This window comes from Stegodyphus dumicola, chromosome 6 (genome assembly GCF_044657685.1).
Source record: "Stegodyphus dumicola isolate Sdum_Otavi_A_Nest chromosome 6, ASM4465768v1".
Lineage (NCBI taxonomy): Eukaryota > Metazoa > Arthropoda > Arachnida > Araneae > Eresidae > Stegodyphus > Stegodyphus dumicola.
This window is the reverse complement of record NC_140773.1, coordinates 198893646-198913547: the sequence shown is the minus strand read 5'-3', so window position 1 is coordinate 198913547 and position 19902 is coordinate 198893646. Positions and strand designations below refer to the sequence as shown.

The following is a 19902-nucleotide window of genomic DNA, read 5'->3' as shown; positions in this document are numbered from 1 at the left end:
AACAGTAACAATAAAGATTTTCTTACAGTGTTCGGATTCTTAATCTAATACAATGTATGCATTGTAATAGACTGAGCACTTAAAAAGCATTATGTTACACAGCACTTACAAAACATTTCTCATTGCATTTTAAATATATAAGCTTCAAAAATCTATAACGAATGAAAAAAATTAGTATATGTTTTTTGAAAAGTTTTCTCTTACTTACATTCTGAAGATCTTTGCTTAATTGAGTAAGCTTTCCTAAGGAAGAACCTTTACCTCCACTGACATCTGGTTCCTGACATATTTCATCGGAAAAATGTACAACTGGAGGTACAACTGCGAAATAATATGTGCCTTACTAATCATAAGCATTAAAATCTGCACAAACACACACAGACGCAATATATAGATATATATATATCACAAATTTAACTTGCGTTTTTCATATCTTGAAAGCTAACTTACGATATGTATTAGATATACAAAGAGAAAGAATTTTTGATACAAAATCGAACGTTTTCTGAAATGACATACGGAGTTCTTTCCGTATTCCGATTCTTCGATTCAAATTATGCCTAAATATCAAATTTTGTAAAATTTGGTGAGAACATTACCGAAAAATTCAAAAATTGATCTTGGCGCACTTTGCTTAGTTTGTGCCAAGAGGAGGGATGCCTTGGCGAAATTTTTAATTTATGGTAACCTACTTCCCTTTCCCTTTCATTCTACACGAGCGAAAAAAAGTACGTCGTTCATTCTTTCAAATAACTTTCTTTATGTTACATTTTATTATTTTTATATCCGTAAACCATAAATACCCGTAGATCATAATTATTATTTTTATATCCGTAAACCACATTTGGCGTTATTATTGCATTAAACAAAGAAGTTAAATTTAAAAATGAGATAATATGTAAATTCTCGCATATCTTAGAAAAATTTTGAACAAAAAACTCTTGTTTTGCCGATATACATGGGAATACATCTACTTTAAGATGATTGTAAAATTTTATCGGTTATAATTCAAAACGTTTTTCCAAAATTTATAAAAATTACTAAAAAATACAACTTAAAAAAAATAAATCAGAAAATATCAGCGAATTTTATTTGGAATGAGATAAATTTCGAACTGTGAAAGAATGAATTAAATGAGTTTAATAAAGAAAGATATATTAAAAATTATGTACTAAATTTAATTAACATTGAGGAGTTAAAATTTTGAGAGCTAATTTCTTAAAACTATTCTAGCGACTTTTACAAAATTTGGCACTATGGCATAACTTGAGGCGTAAAATCCAAAAATGGAAAAAAACTGGTATGTCATTTCAGAAAAAGTCTTAATATTGTGTCAAAGTACCTATGTGTAGAACAATGCTATATATGTAAATGTAATATAATTCGCGTTTTCGAGGCATGAAAAACGCAAATTAAATCAGTCGTCCCAATAGAATGGGAGATATAGAACTGCTTCCCTTCATGGTGAGTGTGTGCAGAGTATATGTATTATTATTTAGATTCTTCATTTTAGATTTCATTTCACATTTATGCAATGAATAATTATTATTAAAATTAAAAAAGATTTGCAATTATTCAAAAATAATTCAACGCAGGCATTTGAATAAATTAATTCAATTATTATACTGTCTCTGAATTACTTTAAAGATTGATATACGTATCGATTTAAAAGACAACGAAGTTTTAAATATCTGCTAAATATCTAAAGCGTTCTTGTATAATCCTTTTTAACAATTTTCCGTATTCCGTTAGCTTATATCAGAAAAATAGCTGTTTTCGAAAAACAACAGGTACTCTCTTTAAAATGATAACAATTTTTGTTACTAAATAATGAAGAATCTGTGTTATGAATGTATGTATGTTATGGGAAAATGGTGGCACATGTAAGCACCAAATTTTTAAGCGAAGAAGTAGAGTATTCCTCTGTCCTAATATGTGCACCTAAAAAGACAGAATTTTGTCACTAATGATGATTTTTATTGAAGTTGAATTAATGATTAAGAACTATAAGCACGCGCTTATACACACACTGACCAATGAATTAGAAACATTTGAGATTTTCATTTGAATGCGTGCTAAGGATGAAATATGCGATTTTTTTATGACGTGGTTTACGCTTGGCTATAACGCTAGTATAAGCAAGGTTTAAGAGTGTTTTTCACAATGAATGAAGTAAAATGAGAAAAACGACAGCTTTATCACCATTTGAAAAGGGGCTTATTGTTGCTGCCCGTTTAACAGGGGCTGCGACTTCGAAGACCGCAACTCTCATTGGATTCTCAAAAGCAGCCATAGGGTTTCAAAAGTTGGAATCAGAACCCACAGTCCTTCTCTGGAAGACATAACTGCGCTTTGAGCACTGTTTTCCAAGAGAGTGATCGGAGTCGTCTCCGAAGAATTTCACGGCAGGACATGGGCTCTACTGTGCTTCAACTGACACAGATCGTCAACTAAGGCATTTCCCAACAGATTTCAGCTCGAACGACGCGCAAAGAATTGCAGAGGATAGGAATGCATAGTTGGTTGCCTGTGAGAAAAACCACTCGTTTCTGCCCTATATGCAAGAATTCGTTTGCAGTGGTGTCGGAAAAGAAGATACTGAACATCTGAGGATTGGAAAAGGGTAATGTGGTCGGATCAGTCGCGCTACACTTTATTTTCCACTGATGGAAGACGTAGAGTTTGGCGAAAATGCCATGAAGCCATGAATCTATCTTGCCTTCCTCGCGCTGTGCAAGGGTCTGGTAGGAGTATCACGATATGGGACATGTTCTGCTGGCATGAAAGCGTTGCCTTGTGTTCCTCGAAGGTAAACAAACAGCCCTGAGATACCTAGATATACTGGCATATCAAGTGCACCCTGCAGTCTTCCATTTTTTCCCTGATGGCGACGGATACTTCAGAGAGAATAATGCACTTATACAACTGTCCAGAACTGTTCAAAATTGGTTCACTGAACATCAATCTGACTTCCAACATCTTTCCTTGCCACAGCATAGCATGGATCATAACCCCATAGAAAATGTCTGAGATATTGTGGAAAAACGCAATATCCCAGACATTTTTGCGTCTTTCCACATTTAATATTGCGTCTTTCCACATTTTCCACAATATCGACATTGTGGAAAGACTCTCCTCCTCCATCTAATTTACAGGGTATAAAAAGCTGCATAGCCAATGAATGGTATTCTCTGGGCGTAGAAGTATGTAGACTCGATGACCAAACGAATTACAGCAGTTATCTGTGCAAAATAAATAATAATAAAAAAATAAATATTGATATTGGGTTTCCAATTCATTCACCAGTGTGTGATACCAAAGTGGAAAACGCATAATGGAATTTTTTTACATAAAGAAAATTTATGATGATGATTTATAAAAATGAAATAAAAAGTTTTCCATTTATAGAACTTGCATTTCATTATGAGAGCATTTGACATTATGATTTTTCATTAATTTAAAAATACCAAACTTTGATTTCAAATTAACATTAACTATGCAGTCAATTAATTACTAAATAAAATTCGCTAAATATTTATGAATATTACCCAAAGTAAAGAAACTAATGCTAATTTCTTCTAAGCTACAGCGCGTATGCAAAACATCTAAAGCAATTAAAATATTGCAAAAACGTAATATATTAGATTTAAGAAAAAATTTCTTAGGTTTGCTTATGTTTTAAGAAAACCTACAATATTAACTTATATAGCTGATTTTTTAACGCTTATAATGGCCGCAGATTTTAAAGTCCTCTTCTTGTTTGTTACGGCAGGTCGTTATAACGATTATCATTGCCTTTAAAATTGTAAAAATATATTTACCTCGATTGCTGATTATCTTAACATATCGAATAAGATGTCGTAATGATTAAAAAAACTATAGGCAAAGAAATTAGTTAATTTTTAATTAAATATATTTAAATAACTATTGCAATTACTATACATCACTTAATTTCTTTTTTTAGCTATGTTTTTAATTGAAAAACGGCGCAAAACTAACTAATCGGTTATCCTAGCAATTAGGGGAAGCAGAAAAATGTAAAAAAGAGAAATTAGAATTTTAAATATAAAAAGGGGGATTTTAAACGTGTTATTTTTTTAATATTATTCATTATTACACTACATGACAGCAACGTTAAATAATTTAATTATCTAATACTATATTTAAAAGCCAGTCATAGATATGCAGCCAGCAGTGCCCTAATATCATTGCTAATCTTTACCCTAAGCTAACTAACCGCTTCACATGTATGAGAAAACATCTAACTTGCGGTAATAATGCAAAAAACTATTCTTGGATCTCCTTACCTAGATATCTAATGAATTACAGAAGGTTATAATATCCCTTCTCTTTGCATAAGCAGCCTTTGTTACTGCTTACCTAGGTGTTATCACAAACTATCTTTACTTTCGATGTTTAACACATGAGAAATATCTCTTCATCAGCTGAGATGCACATCTGGACCCTTGTTAGAACTTCATGCCGCACACTGTAGCATAGCGTGTGACACGTTTGCACAAGCACTTGTAATACGTCGTTGAAGGCTCTGCAATGTTTGTGGAGGGGTCACATACATCTATTATTTGAGGTATCCGCCAATAAAACGTCCATTGGAGTAGGGTCAGTTGAATGAGGAGATCACTCTTCGAAACCACCGTACCCAATTATCCGTTTTCCGAATTCCTGCTTTCCTTGCGACGTCATGTTGGACCCATCTATTCAGGATTTGAAACAACGACAGGTTCTTAAAATATCCGGTATTATGTCTTGCAGAAGTTCTAAATATTGTGCGGCGGTTAACGTACACTGGTAAAATATTCAGCCGATAAGCCTGTTATAATAAATTTCATATCAAACATTAATTGAAAACCGATGTCAAATGTCGGCAGAACATGATGGAGTTTCCAATTCACAGTAAAGGGTGTTCTGATAATTTCATATTTCATTCCGCGAAACGCTTGCCTCATCCGTCCACACTATACTTACCAAGATTGTTGGCTGGACCTCTATCTGGTTACTGAAAACGTTACACCATACAAAGCATCTCTCGGCATTCCCGTCCAGTAATTCCTGGTTGGGTGTTGGTCGGTATGGATGAGCACCTAATTTATTTAGGATTTTCCAAGAGCGACTTTTTGAGAGGTCACAGTTTTCAGTTCTATCTCTTGTTGCTGCTGTTTGGATATGTGAGGCCGTATGATAAGACATCTTCCGTTTGCACTTTCCGCCCTACCTTAGCTGATCTGCCGGATCGAAGTCGGCTAGTCACGCTGCCGATTTAAACGTTTCACAACCTATAGGATGGTTTTGTATGAAGGATACGGGCCTGCAGGAAAACGTTGCCGATGCAACCGCGCTGCCGATAGAATCCTTCTTAAAAACGAAATAGAAACATGAAGGTGCTTTAGACCGCAAAGAGATGAGAAAATCGTGTGTACGGTCTCCGCAAGTCGCTTATATTCCAAGCTTTTATGATGTGCCAGACGACATAGTCTGAAATCGCAGACGCAATAATTCTTTCCAGTTGACTGTTCAAGAGACATAACTTCATGACTAGTGTCAAGATATTTTAGCGTTCTAGCACTGTGTCTGGAACACCAAAGTCTCTCGATTTCACGAGGGCTGACGAACCAATGATCTTGTTTTTCCTTTGATATTGTTCCAGATATAACGAATCAGTGGATTTAAAATACTTCTGAAAATTATTTAAGCATATCTAATTCAGTCTTTCGTTTATTTCCATCGGAATAAGACATCAGAATGTTCTTGAATTCTCGACTAGAGAGACCCTAGTTAGCAGGTTCCTCAAGACACGGAGACTATACTTTACCGTCATAATTGTTCTACTCTGTCCGTATATATATAAAGAGCTTCTCGTAATTGTAATAAATATATTTTTAAGTTCAGAAATGTACTAAGTATTGCGCACCCTTACAAAAGTACTGATCATTATACGGAGTCAGATCTATTACCTGCCACCAGCCATACCACAAAGGATAAAGAAAAGAATGCTGTAGGACAACAAAGTTGTATTAAAAGTTTAGAATAAAGAAAGGTACAGCTACAGCTTATAAATAGTGACTATTTTTTCAAATTTTTATTTCATTCTGTTTAATTCGATAAGATTATAATAGGCTTCTAATATTATAATAATACTTAAATTGTATTAATAATTTTTTTGTTATAGCAATACTTAAATAATGAAAAATTGCTTATTAATAAATTCTAAGAAAATAAAACTTACTTTCTGAAGCTAAGAATATGTTCAATACTCAAATAGTGAAATTTTGTATTTAGAAAAATGCAATATTTCTACCTTTAACAAACGACATCTTTTCCTTTCCTGATTGCTTCGTGAAACTTCGTCTTTTAGACGGTCGTAGTACAGTCCTACGTAAAAAAAGATAAACAAAATGAATCAATCTATATATATATACATGTATGTGCATACTTATCTTTCAAAATAACAACGGCTTTTATAATTAGAAATAATCTTTGTAGTGAGTTATGAAACTTTATAATTTAATATTACTTGCAAAACTGCATGAGGGGATGAATATGAATTAATGCTAACCATTTCAGTGCTATTAGCAACCTTAACTGCTAATGTTTTTGAAAACTTATATACGAATCTATTTGCTTGAAAATATACAGTGGTAAAAAATTTAGCCGAGCCTCTGATAGACAGGCAAATCAAATAAATATTCTGAAAGTACCCATAATCGGCTACACAACAGAATTTTATAACTTTCCGAAATTCCATCATTCTATACCCCAAGCCCTAAAAAGATCACTTATTGGAAAGAAACTATAAAATGATAGATGAGCAGATGTATATTGAATCTTACTCTGCAAGTACTCGTTCTTTTATAGATTTCATTTATTATTTACTTGTGAATATCAATATATTTATTTTCAGTTATTGCTTGCTGCAGTTTCTTACAATAGCTCATGAAAAAAAGATACATATATCCTTTTTTCATCCTTTTTTTGTTTTAAACTAGACAAACAATTAATAATAATCCCTAGACTACGTTTCTTTCTTTGAATATCAAGCAAATACTCACCCTTTAATGACAACACCACTTGCTCTGTTTGGTTCAGCTACCAAAACTGGATTTGATACCACTGTCCATCGATTTATCTTGTGAATATTGATTGATAGAAATCCATCCCAACCTTTCTTGCTCTCGAAGTGGGATTTTCTGCTGACGATTTGTCCTTTTAAATTATACTGTTCATCTGTAAAGAAGATGCTACAAATAAGACTGGTTTGAGCTATTAGCGGATTTTTTTTTGTCGCAATACGGGGTTTAAATATTTATTGTTTACATAATCCCCTTGAATATTTTACTGAAATCTTAAACAAAGTGATAACTATGTTAATGACCACTAAATAGAATTGTTTTTTAGACATTTTATAGGTCTGTTTTCACGTTTCCTTCCAAATTTTCAACATAACATTAGTTAAAGAAATAAACGAAAATGAATGCAAAGTATTGAAATCAGAAACTGAATGTAGTTCTAGATGCAGAGGTCAAAGCATTGCAGCAATGGGGGAGGGGGGCTATCACTTCCTATTCGTGAAGAACTCTGCTTTCGCTAAATGACTGACAGTTTGTCACTTTTAAAGTGACCCTTCTCTGATCTGAGAACCGAAAATGTGAGAATCATCATTTCTAAATTCCGCTTCACTGCTCCGTCTTTGGTGCAAGAAACTTGACAAATCAACTATTGTCTTATCTGAGGATTGACCGATGATCTTCTAGTTACTAACTAAATGTGTCAACCATTATAGTACAACAGCTCGCCCGGGAAAAAATAACATTACTCAAAACACCACCAAACCGGCCGTGAGACTAAGTTACCATCCACCATATTTTGACTTGGTTTCACTATATAGACTTCCGGATTTTCGGAGTGGAAAACATGAAAGCTCAACTATATCTTCTCCGGAAACCCAGCCAGCTTGATGTGCTCTAGTGTACCGATCCCGAACCATGTCACTGAGTATACCATAGCGCTTGCTGACGGTTAATGTGATCCCGCTGTTGTGCGACCTCGGTAAAAAAGTATTTAAGTTTTCAATAAAATGTTCTGTAAAAATTTTTATAATTGATTAGAGAAATATAAGAGTATTTATTAGTCTAGAACGGCTATTAATTTCGTTTTGGCATTTTGCATCGAAAACTTAAAATGTTTAACTTTTCAAATTGTTGCCACCAAATATTATTGCTCTTTATTATATTTAAAGAAATTAAATAATGAAGAATCTGCATTAATGTATGTATATTTCTCGCATTATAATAAAACAACGGTACCTAGAGCCATCAAAATTTGAATAACGTAATCTTCCATAAAATATGGGCATCTGGAAGCCCAAATTTGAAATTTGGAGTTTGTTTTATTATCGATTTCATATTTTGTAAATCTTTAACGAATTTTTGATTAACAAACTCAACGATTTAAAAGCGAGCAATGGCAACACTATTTTATTTTATTATATACGGGATGGGACACATTTTTATCTCCACTGCGCGAGACTGTGTATCGGAAAATCTAAATATATGCTCATTTTAAAATTATTTGGCGATATTTGTTGTAGGATTAAATTTTATGGTTTAAGTTCAAAGTACATGATATTTAATAAAGGTAACACACAAAATACTTACCATCCACTTGAAATACTGCTTTTATGTCATTTTCCCTCTCTTCGGAAAAAATTTGTAAATCAATGTTGGAAACAATGGACATTTGACCATTAGGTTGAACAAAGAATCCAAATTTCAGGCTGAAAAATGCATTCAACACCACTAAAGTAAAAACATGAAACTTACAGTAGTTTAATCTTAAACACAAAAGAAAGAAAAATCAATAGCTCAGGTGGTTTTGAATAGTTTTATATTAGACGTTAAGAATAAGAAGTGAATTATAGTGTCATAAATGCCTCTCCCATTAAAGGCAGCTGTTGAAAAGTAATTTAGTTATATTTTGAAAGTTTTATTTCTACATGAAAAACATACATTTTCGAATTTCCCATTTTTCTTCAAAACTATACTTCCGAGAATATTAATTTACGAGTATAATGACATTTAAAAAAAATTCTTTACATTACATTTTTATCAGCATTAATTCTACAAATTCTGCAATAATTTCCCTGTAAATCAGCTAGAAATTAGACTACAAAATTAAACAACTTTCGCAATTAGGTACAATGGTCTGAGTCAGGGCTGTCCAACTGACGGACCACGGGCCGTATAAAGACCGCAAAATTATTTTTACGGCGCGCGAGTACATTTTACTATGAATAAATTTATGTTACTAAATTATTATTATTAATATTAAAATTATTTTACTATGTGAAAAATTAAATCTAATTTGAATTTAAAGTAGGTACTATTTAGTTTGCGTAACTTCACTTAACCTGGCTGAATACAGCAGCAATCCGTTTAACGTCTGATGATGGTTGGCTCTACTTTGGCGCCACATATTATATTTGTGGCTGGTCGTTGTTTATCTATGGTTGGCGCACGTGATGCGCACACTATCCTGCGGTATTTGGTTGATTCACACAATTGTGCGAGTGCAGTCTTGTCTAGGATTTGTTGAGGGGTGACTGTGTTATAATATTATTAACTTAATTTCCTATTTATTTATTAATAAAAATAATTATTGAATACGAGTGCTATTAATAAAAGAAAAATAGACCTCGAAAATCGAGAATTTCAAGATAGCTAGGAGATTTAATTATTTATTCTGAACAAGAATGGTAAACCACAGTGTTTGGAAGGTTTACAAATCATAGTTGTGTGTAAAGAATATAATTTGAAGCGCCATTATCTTTCCATGCATGAAAAAAGTATCATTCGTACACGCGAAACATGAAAATACCACTAGTGAAAAAAATGAAAGAGCAGCTGGATCATCAAACGATTTATTTTAATCAAGAACCAAAATTTCAAGAAGTAGCTGCACCGTTTGAGGTTTGTTTAGAAATAGTAAAGGCAAAGAAAACATTTTTGGATGGAGAATTCATTAAAAAACGTGCCATAAAAATGGCTCAAGCATTTAATGACAACGAAATGGTAAGAAAATTTCAAACAGTATCACTTTCTCACCAGACTGTAAGCCGATGTGTAAACGAGATTAGCATGCATGTCACTAATAAATTAGAAAACCTAATTAATAGTTCCTGCTATTTTTCGGTAGCATTGGATGAAAGCACAGACATTTCCGATACAAGTCAAATGCTTATCTTTATAAGAACTGTATTATTCAGAACAACTTTTAAAATTACAATTATTGCACGGAACAACAAAAGGTGAAGATATTTACAAACAATTAAAATGTTCAATAGAGCAGTATGGCGGATTTGACAAGTGCACTGCTATTGTAACCGATGGTGCTAGAGCTATGACGGGCAAAAATATTGGGCTCGCGGGACTTTTGCAAAAGAAGGAATAACATGTCGTATGTTACACTGTATTATCCATCAGGAGGCATTATGTGGTTTATCCCTACAACTAAAAGACGTAATGGACAAGGTTTGCAAAATCACTAATTTAATTCGCGGCGAAAATCGTTCTCTTACACACCGAAAATTTAAAACATTTTTGGATGAATTTTAAAATGAGTATGGAGATCTGCTTTCACAAAGTAAAGTTCGTTGGTTAAGTGCTGGAAAGTGTTTGAAGAGATCCTTTACACTTGAAAAAGAAGTTTATCTTTTTTTCACAAAAAATTGCCGTCGATTAAAATTTGACAGCAAATTTAGTTGATAAAAATTTTATTTATTCACTTGCTTTCCTAACGGACATTAGAAATTATTTAAATATTTTCAATAAGTCCTTGCAAGGACAGGATCAAAATGTGTGTTGCCTTTATAAATATGTTACTGGATTTAGAAACAAATTTAAATTGTTAAGGTTTAATTTGGAGCAAAATAATTAATTTCGTTTTGAATCTTGCAAAGAGATCTATGAAGAAATGAAGGAATGTGATACAGAAGCGAATTTTAAAATATTTCTACAAAAATTGGATATGCTAATTACAGATTTCAGTGAAAGATTTTCTCAATTTGATGATCTTAAACCGTCTATTGATTTATTTTGTGATCCAATTAATATTGATATCAACTCCGTTGATCTTAAAGATCAAATTGAATTATGCGACCTGCAGACTGACCCATTTTTTACATCTCGTAGAGTAACTGGAATAGAAATATTCAAATTTTTAGATAAAGAGAAATATCCAAAATTGAGAGATTTTGGACTTCAAATTGTATCAATGTTCTTAAGTACATATATCTGCGAGCGTGCATACTCCGATATGAAATATATAAAGTCAAAATATAGAAACAGTTTGAAAGATTCCACTCTTGAAGGTATAATTAGACTTACCGCAACAAATGTTGATGTGGACATAAAAGATATTGTTGCTAAACAATTACGGCCACAATGTTCTCATTAATATATTACGAATATTTTAAAGTTTTCTTTTTAGTATAAATAAAATATTTTTTTAATTAACACAAACTGACCTTTCATTTATCAACCTTCTTGGCCCCCGAAATGTTTGGAGAAGAAAATATGGCCCGTGGGCTATGATAAGTTGGACAGCGCTGGTCTGAGTAAATTTGGATTAAAGCTTCTACCCCTTTCTCCCCTAGTAAGAGCACTGGTCGTAACAAAATTTCATCTTCTTCCCTAGAGATCCTTGGTGAAAAGTTAATGGAAGTGTTATTAAAAATCATTAACTTTTACTAGTACAAACGTGCTTCTCAGTAAATGATAAAAAGCTTAATTTAACCCAGTCCTCAAGCACAGTAAATTTCCTTCTGTATTGTCAAGTCTGTATAAATTACCAGAACTTGTCGTTAATAGACTAATTTTTATCTAGAGGGGATTAGGGATTATTCAGTTATGGCAAAACACACGAGGCTATCTGCCTAAAGGGAGGGATGCCTTCGTGGAGGACTTTCTAAGGGAAACTGGCTCGTATACACGTTACACAGAACAGACAAAAGAGCCTTTACTACTGACTGGCGTAAATATGTCAAAGCTCTAAGCAACATTCAATACACACTTCCAACTACACAGTCAGGGAATGACATTGACAGTTTAGTAAAGAGTTTTACGGAACAAATTCAAGTTGCATATAGCGGAGCAAAAAAAGAAATTAAAACCAGAAACAAAGGTCGCACCAAGGAAATAACTGAACTCCTTAAACAATGAAATGCAATCGGAGAAAATTTCAACGCACCAGAAATCCTGTAGACAAAACTAGATTTAACCAATTGTGTAACTTAGTCAAATCTCAGACTAACGTACAAGCACAACTCGACTGGTCCAAATACCTTACATCACAGTCTACCGATGATAATTCGCTGTGTAAAGCTCTCAAAAGTTATAAGAAATGCTACAACAACATTCCGCCCCTTAAAGGCTACAATAGGATACATTACACTGAAACTAAGAAAGCAAAACTTATTGCTCAGCATCCAGAATCCCAGTTTCAACTTCACAACATACATGACACAACTACAGAAAATATGATCACTAGCTTTCAGAACAATTATTCTCCCAATCCACGCACTGACAACATACCCTCAGTCATGCCATCGGAAATCCTTGAAGACATTCAACAACTCAAGAAGAAGAAAGACTTAGGGTACGACAAGATCTCAAACTATAAAACTACATAATTCAAAAATTCCCAAAAAAGACTGTGTTCATCTTCGTCAAAATCATTAACCTGATCATGAAATGACAATATTTTCATCAAGACTGGAAGCTTGCTACAATAACCCGATATTAATGCCTAGAAAACCATCAAATAAACCAGATTCTTACAGTTCCATCAGCCTAAGCAAAATTACCTCCTGCCATGCCTAATGAAAATTACCGAAGTAGTCATTCTTCAAAAGTGAACAAGCATCTGGAAGATAATAATATCCTCATCCCTTTCTAGTTTGGATTCCGAAAGAATCTAGGCACAACAAACCAACTGTATAGAGTTGTTGAAACGATTACTGAAGGAATAGAAATCAAGAACATCACAGGTGAAATTTTCTTAGACATTTTCAAGACTTTCGATTGAGTATGGCTGGAAGCACTCCCCTACAAAATACACAATCTGAGTTTCCCAGATTACATAACAAAGAAAATTAAATCCTATTTGACCGGTAGATACTTCGTCGTTCATGTTTTCAGCTCGTATTGTACACAACGTTCCATATTAGCAGGCATAGCCCAGGGGTCCCTCTTGGCACCTCCTTCCATGCACACTTTTTAATATTTATATGAAAAAACATTCCTACAACAATGGTTACAAGATCACATAAACGTATTTGAGATTTGGCTGCAAAAATGGAAAATCCTTGTTAATGTAGACAAGACGCATGCCATCTTGTTTACCAAGAAAAAGAAAATTGATAAAAACTTGCATTTCTATGGAGCATATATCCCCTGTGCTAAGAAGGTCCCTTATCTCGAGGTGATCCTCAGATTCTCTTACATGAACCCCACACATAATATCTCTCTTACAGAAGCTTCGAGCTCGTAAAGCAACGCTACTCCCTTTAATTGCTCTAAACAGCGTTCTATCTATAGACAACAAGTTACTCATTTACAAATTCGTATTTCGTCCCATGCTCTATTATGTCTGCCCAGTACGGGGATATTCTTGCAAATCGGATAGAAAAAGACTCCAAACAGCCCAAAACTGTATATTACGTCAAATTTCAAACTCACCCTGGTACATTCGTAATAACCGTATCCATTTTGAGCTCAAAATGGACCAGGTTAAAAACTATATATTGTAAATTAGCAAGGAAGTTCTTCGAAAGCCAAAAAAATATTCAAAACCCTGCCATTAGAATATGTAATTACGACATTAATGATCCTGCTAACTGCAAACGCTCTATGGCCATACTTAATGTAAATATTGATTGATGTTTTCTTACTGTTACCTGCATTATTATTCAGCACTTGCATTATATATGGTAACTATGCTTATTGTATTATGTACTCGTATATATCTCCTCTCATATATGCACATATTTTGTATCATGTTATCGTACTTTGTATTTTGTTTGACAGCACCAGTCTCAATTTAATATTTCAAATTGCTCAAACTTATTCATTATTTACCCGCCTTTTTATTCTCTTGCCCTTTTAAATTTTTCACCGAAGGAGTTGCACCCACTTCTTGTTTATTCTTCCAATTGTTGTATATCTTGCTTTCAGGATGTTTGCCATGGGCTCAAAAAGCTTTCACCAGATGCTTCCTTCATTAGTCGACTCTGTTTCACTACACCTTTTAAATTCTTATCTCATATTCACTTGTTACTAATAATTTAATGTTAATATCTTGCTTAACTTTATTACCTTTGTATTATAATATAACGATTTACCCTAAAGTTATTTGTGACAAAATTTATTATGTAACTTCTCACTTAAATCTCTTCATATAGCTCAATTTTTAAATTAAATTTTTTTGTGATAATGCACACATAATTAGTAATTTCTAATATTGTTCAATAAGGGTAGGGCCTTAGACCCAGATGCCCAGATGTATACACCATTCCCCTCTGAAACAAAGATCGCGGAAAAAACCTCGTGGACTAAAACAACGCAAAGCGAAAACGTCGTGGTACAAAACATCGTGGGAGAAAAGAAAGCAAAGAGAAAACAAAGCAGGTCCTGAAACGTGATACAAAATATCTAATTCTAAATATATATTCTAAATCATCTAAACATATATCTAAATATCAAATATATAAATATATGTTCTCAATCATCGTGGTTCAAAAACTTTGCAGTTTGAAAATAGCATCATCGAAAATATCATGGTAAAAAAATAAAACATGACGATAACATAACACACATGCATTTTTCAGGCTTTAATAACTGTAAATGGATATTCGCATAATGATTTGTGAATACAAGATGGAAAGAAGGATAATTTTCACTTTCATATTTTTTATTAATTAATAAATGTTTGCTGAAAAAGTAAGAAGGAAGCTTAAGCATAAAATTAATGCAACTTATAGCACATAATGGAATTTAACTAACAAAAGTCAGTAATAATTTTTTTTTAAGTTTTACTGGTAATTTTTTATGAAAAATATCGTCTAAAAAAGATTAGAAAAATTAATAAAAGTAATTGCATGACCTTGTCTATAAAACATTGCTTAATTAATTACCAAATTATTTTCTTTCACTTTTGTTAACCTGATACTCTTACACTGAAAATTATTTCTTGTTTTGTTTCAGTTTATTCTTAAACTAGCATTAAAATTTTCATGCACAGCTTGCAGTCAGTTACTTGGATGTCGATTTGTCAGATTATGTCAACGCATATATAGCTATCTACTTATGGAATTCCTCGGTGGAGTACTTCTCAGGAAATGGTTCATATGCGCATTACACTTTAGGAAAATCACGAAAATCTCATGCAAATTTTTTTTTTTTTTTTTTTAGAAATAATACACACTTGCAGTAAACCCCCTTGGTTACTATTTCCCTAACAGTGTTTTTGAGAACACTAAACATAGATTTTAATCATTATGTAAGTTGACCACATCCACAACTAGACAAAAAAGATATAGAATTTTGAGTAGACGCTTTAACTAGGATTGCTTACATTTTCCTTTAGATTTATACATTTCTTATAATCTCTTTAAATGTATTATTTAATTTTTCATATACTTTTTATTTGAAATTTTTGTAGTTATTTATTGAACTTACAGTGAACCATCTTCCTAAGAAAATTTTAAATGTTTTTAATTATATTTTTCATGAAGAATATTATTAAGTTTCCTTTCCTTCTTACTTTTTTAGCAAAATTTTATTAGTTTTTAGAGACATTAGGTTGTTTTTAGGAAGCAGAAAATATGAAAAATTAACAGCGCCTTTGCTGGGAAACGAACCGCGGACTTCTGGAATACCGGCCCAGCGTGCAGAACCACTACACCACGAAGGCACGCTATGAAGGCGGGAGAAATACCTTATAAGTTAATAGAAAATATGAATGTAAAAATTATCATTCTTTCCATCTTGCGCTCATAAATCATTATGCGAATATCCATTTACAATTATTAAAGCCTGAAAAACGCATGTCTGTGATGCTATCGTCATGCGATCATTTGTAGGTACTTTATTTTATACCACCATATTTTCGACGACGATGTCTTTAAACTGCAAAGTTTTTGAATCGCTTTATTTTCGACGACGGTATTTTGTACCACGATGTTTTATACCACGACGTTTTCGCCTTGCGTTGTTTTCTCCGCAACGTTTTCGTCCGTGATGTTTTCGGCGGACACCGTTAAACCCAGTCCTCCTGAGCATCATGATCAACGATGTGTTAGCAGAATTATAAATACAGAACTAAAATACAAGAGTCGCTTTTGTTCACAGATGATCTGGTACTACGGTCCACTGCGACTCGCTTAATGAGGTCCTATGACAGCCTTTTATTGTAATCAAAAGAGGATGAAATAATTACAGATATTAATAAGACAATTCTCGAGTGCTTACCTTGAGTAGAAATCCTCAACATGTTACATTTGTATGGAATATTATGTGAAGAAACCACTTATTCATAATTTCAGTTTCTTTTAAGCAGCTTAACTAATTTTCGAGAGTATTTGAGAAGTTTATAATACTAAGCAAGTCAATAAACTGGCCGTAAGTGGACACGAAAAATTAGTAAAAGCAAATCAGATGATAAAATTTTGTGTTTTATTGCTATTATTTTACTCAAAAAGCTGTGCCCAAAATTTTGAGTTCTTCAGTTACTGAAGCCGCATTGGATTTGTTACTTATGGTTTTATTATTTTAGTTGGTTTTTAGGTAAAAATAATGAAGATAAATATACTTACTCTTTAACAATATTTGCAACGGAGACTTTTCCAAGGTGCACAAACTTTCCATCCTGTAAAATAAGAAGAAAGAGTATATAGCTGAATTTCTTTACTCGCGCTACCGATGACTGTTTTTCTGAAATATAAGTGCAGATTCATGAAATCATTTGCCAACCTTTTCACGTTGTTATCAAGCGGCCTTGTTGTTTTAAGATTTCAAAAAGACAACTTATCGTACTGAAAATATTTTATATTTTATTGAATGTATAAATTTCTGTATTTTTAATCGTTGATCCTATGCAGAGATAAAAATTTAAGAAAAATTATCAGTTTTGAAGATTTCTATATTTACATATTTTATATATCTTCAGTACTGTCATATTATCTCATATATACTTGTTATAGACATTATTCGTGTATATTATTCTGCACATATATGACGAAATCTGGGTCTGACGTTGTAGATGATGGTGCTGGAACTAGAGCAAGATCTACACATCTAATGTCATGGCTGTTGATACGGTTCTAAACAAAGCCAGCCTTCAAATTTCGTACCTGATGTAGATATTAGATTCCTTGGAGCCATTTCACATTCGTAAAAAATCTTTCGGTTCTGGTAAGTAATCTCGATTCTAAAAAAACTCTCTTTAAAATATCTTTTCAGGAATTGTTTTCTTCAGTTGTTTTTACATTAGATCAATCCGATGGCACCAATGGCTTTATCTTCTTTCTGTTTGCTGTCACGGACTCATATGTTCCTTTACCGTCACTTTCACTCCCGCAATTGACGAAGAAGATTCTGTTTACATTTCGTACTACAATCTCGCTAATTTATTCACATTATGCCGATCCTTGTTGGCTTAGCATTTTGTCTTTTTGGTGCGTCCTTTTTCTTACATTTAAGAAAGTTGCAGCTGTCTTATCTCATCTAGCTTTACACTAAAAGTAAATCAATATGTTATTTTTCCTTTGTTGTCTATCCAGATGACGGACGAATATGTTAAGTCGAGAAATACAGAGGGAGAAATCTAGTAAAAGGTATTTAGAAAACTTACTTACTTTCCAATCATGACCCAAGACGTGACAGAACTCAGCTCCAGTAACTAAAGTTGTATCACCTGAACATAAAACAAAAATCTGATGTGAAAACCACATGACTTTCTCGTACGGCCTATTAAGTTATACACATTTTTGCTGCACTTCATTTTAAACTTATTTCCTCGAATTACATTAGAGATATATTGCTAATTTAATCAATTCAGTTCTCATTTTGCAGCAAAGCAAAAATACATAAAAACTCAATTTTCATTAAAAACTGAAAATACAGTAAATCCTAAAATACCAAATACAGTTCAAAATAGTTTAAAAAGCAATTTTTACACTTAAAATTAGAGTTTCTACGCAAAAACGAGCAAATCTGGCAGCGGGCAGGTTGAAAAACTTTTCGGTGCGCAAAACTGAAAGTTAAGTTTTGGTCACACTGGTGGGTAACAAAGACCAGATATGGTGTGTGTGTATATATATATATATATATATATATACACCATATATATATATATATATATATATATATACGTTTGGTAAGGCCGCTGCAACGAAAAAGGAAGGTGCACAGTTTCATGTTATAAGAGACTCATATACAAAATTTCAACGTTCTACAGCTACTCGTTTTTGACTTATTCGAGATGTATATCACGAAAACTAAATCTTTTTGAATCCATTTTAAATCAGTTTTACAATTCGTTTTTGATTTTAAAAAAAAGTCCTTTTTTATTCTGTCCGTACGTACAGATGTCAGAGAAACGTCGCTCAAATTCTTTCGAGAGCGGTCAAAATGGATACTTTAGTTGAACTATGATACCTCAGATTCTTTGCCACTACAATACTTCCTTTACTTCGTACAAGGAACTAAAAAAAGATTTAAAATATTGAAAATAGTTTTCCTTTATTTCTCTCCGTATTTCACTAATAAATATATTTTAGTAGCTTCCAGCAAGACACAAATAAAAGAAAATTAACAAATCCTTATAGTAATAGCAAAAGCGAACTATTACGGGTCACCATTCTCGTAACTTTCTTAATGAAATTCTCTTGAATTTTTATTATTACAACAGGTCCACTTTAAATAATATCACCTTACATTAGGTACATGGTTTAAAATTTTGTAAACACATGGCCTGTTATTTTTCTAGTCTTCGGTGGCTGTTATTCTTTCCTTCCAAAGAAAAACCAAGCAAATATCCTTTAATTTTGCTGCGTATGAAGCTTTGTGCATTCTGTAAGAAAACTGAGGAAATCAAGCATTGATGCTGTTGATAGTATTGGAAGCAAGTGATTTTAGAAAAAAAAATGTGAAAATGGATGTTGTTGGAAGAAAAACCAGGAACCACAGGAGAGATTTGCTAGAAAACTAATGTCCAGATCTGCAGTATACAGGAATTGCTGTAGCATGAAGCGTCATGTATTGCAGTATTAATCGATATTTGATCATACAAATTCTGTAATTTTATATATTATTATTACTAAAGAGGCGGAAAAGACTTCGGTCGAGTATAAGGTGCCTGCTGTCAACTTTCATCCAAGCAAGGATCTGTAACGGAACGTCTCTCGTGCACTTTCGTTAGGAAAAAATTTTTTTTTAAACATGTGCAATTTTAGAGAAACAGAGGTCCCCCCCTTTTAGATCATATTTACAACCCGCTTTGCACTATCGGTTTCAGCAATTAATGTGGCCAAACTGTTTTTAATAAATATGATGTAGATTTCTTTAGAAAAACCTTCCACGAAAATATGTCTTCCCTTTAGAAATATAATCTCTGCGCGATTTAGCGTATTTCGATAAGCAAACAAAAAATGCACAATTCTTCAGTATAGCCGCTGTAGCTTCCGATATTGACTGCTTATAGACTGACTGTAGTCCACTGCCACGTTTGCTATACAAAGAATAAGTATTTTTTGGTCTTAAAATTTATTTTGAGTAAACCATTTGTATATCCTGAAACAGATAAGACTTTCAATATTTGGAACTTCGGCAT

The 19902-nt window shown here is 32.9% G+C and overlaps 1 protein-coding gene across 2 annotated transcripts in view; it reads right to left on the bottom strand.

Moving 5' to 3' along the window:
• LOC118181831 (uncharacterized) overlaps positions 1-19902 on the bottom strand; it is a 118091-nt gene that overhangs the window by 80631 nt on the left and 17558 nt on the right. For both annotated transcript variants that reach the window (XR_015041803.1, XM_035351033.2), the window contains exons 7-12: positions 17927-17985; positions 16886-16938; positions 8673-8791; positions 7068-7242; positions 6317-6390; positions 209-321 (exon numbers count right to left, since the gene is read on the bottom strand). Coding sequence is in view for 1 of the 2 variants with exons in the window: in XM_035351033.2 (XP_035206924.1) it covers positions 209-321; positions 6317-6390; positions 7068-7242; positions 8673-8791; positions 16886-16938; positions 17927-17985 (593 nt within the window). In the remaining variant the exon portion in view is untranslated. The remainder of the gene's footprint in view (positions 1-208; positions 322-6316; positions 6391-7067; positions 7243-8672; positions 8792-16885; positions 16939-17926; positions 17986-19902) is intronic.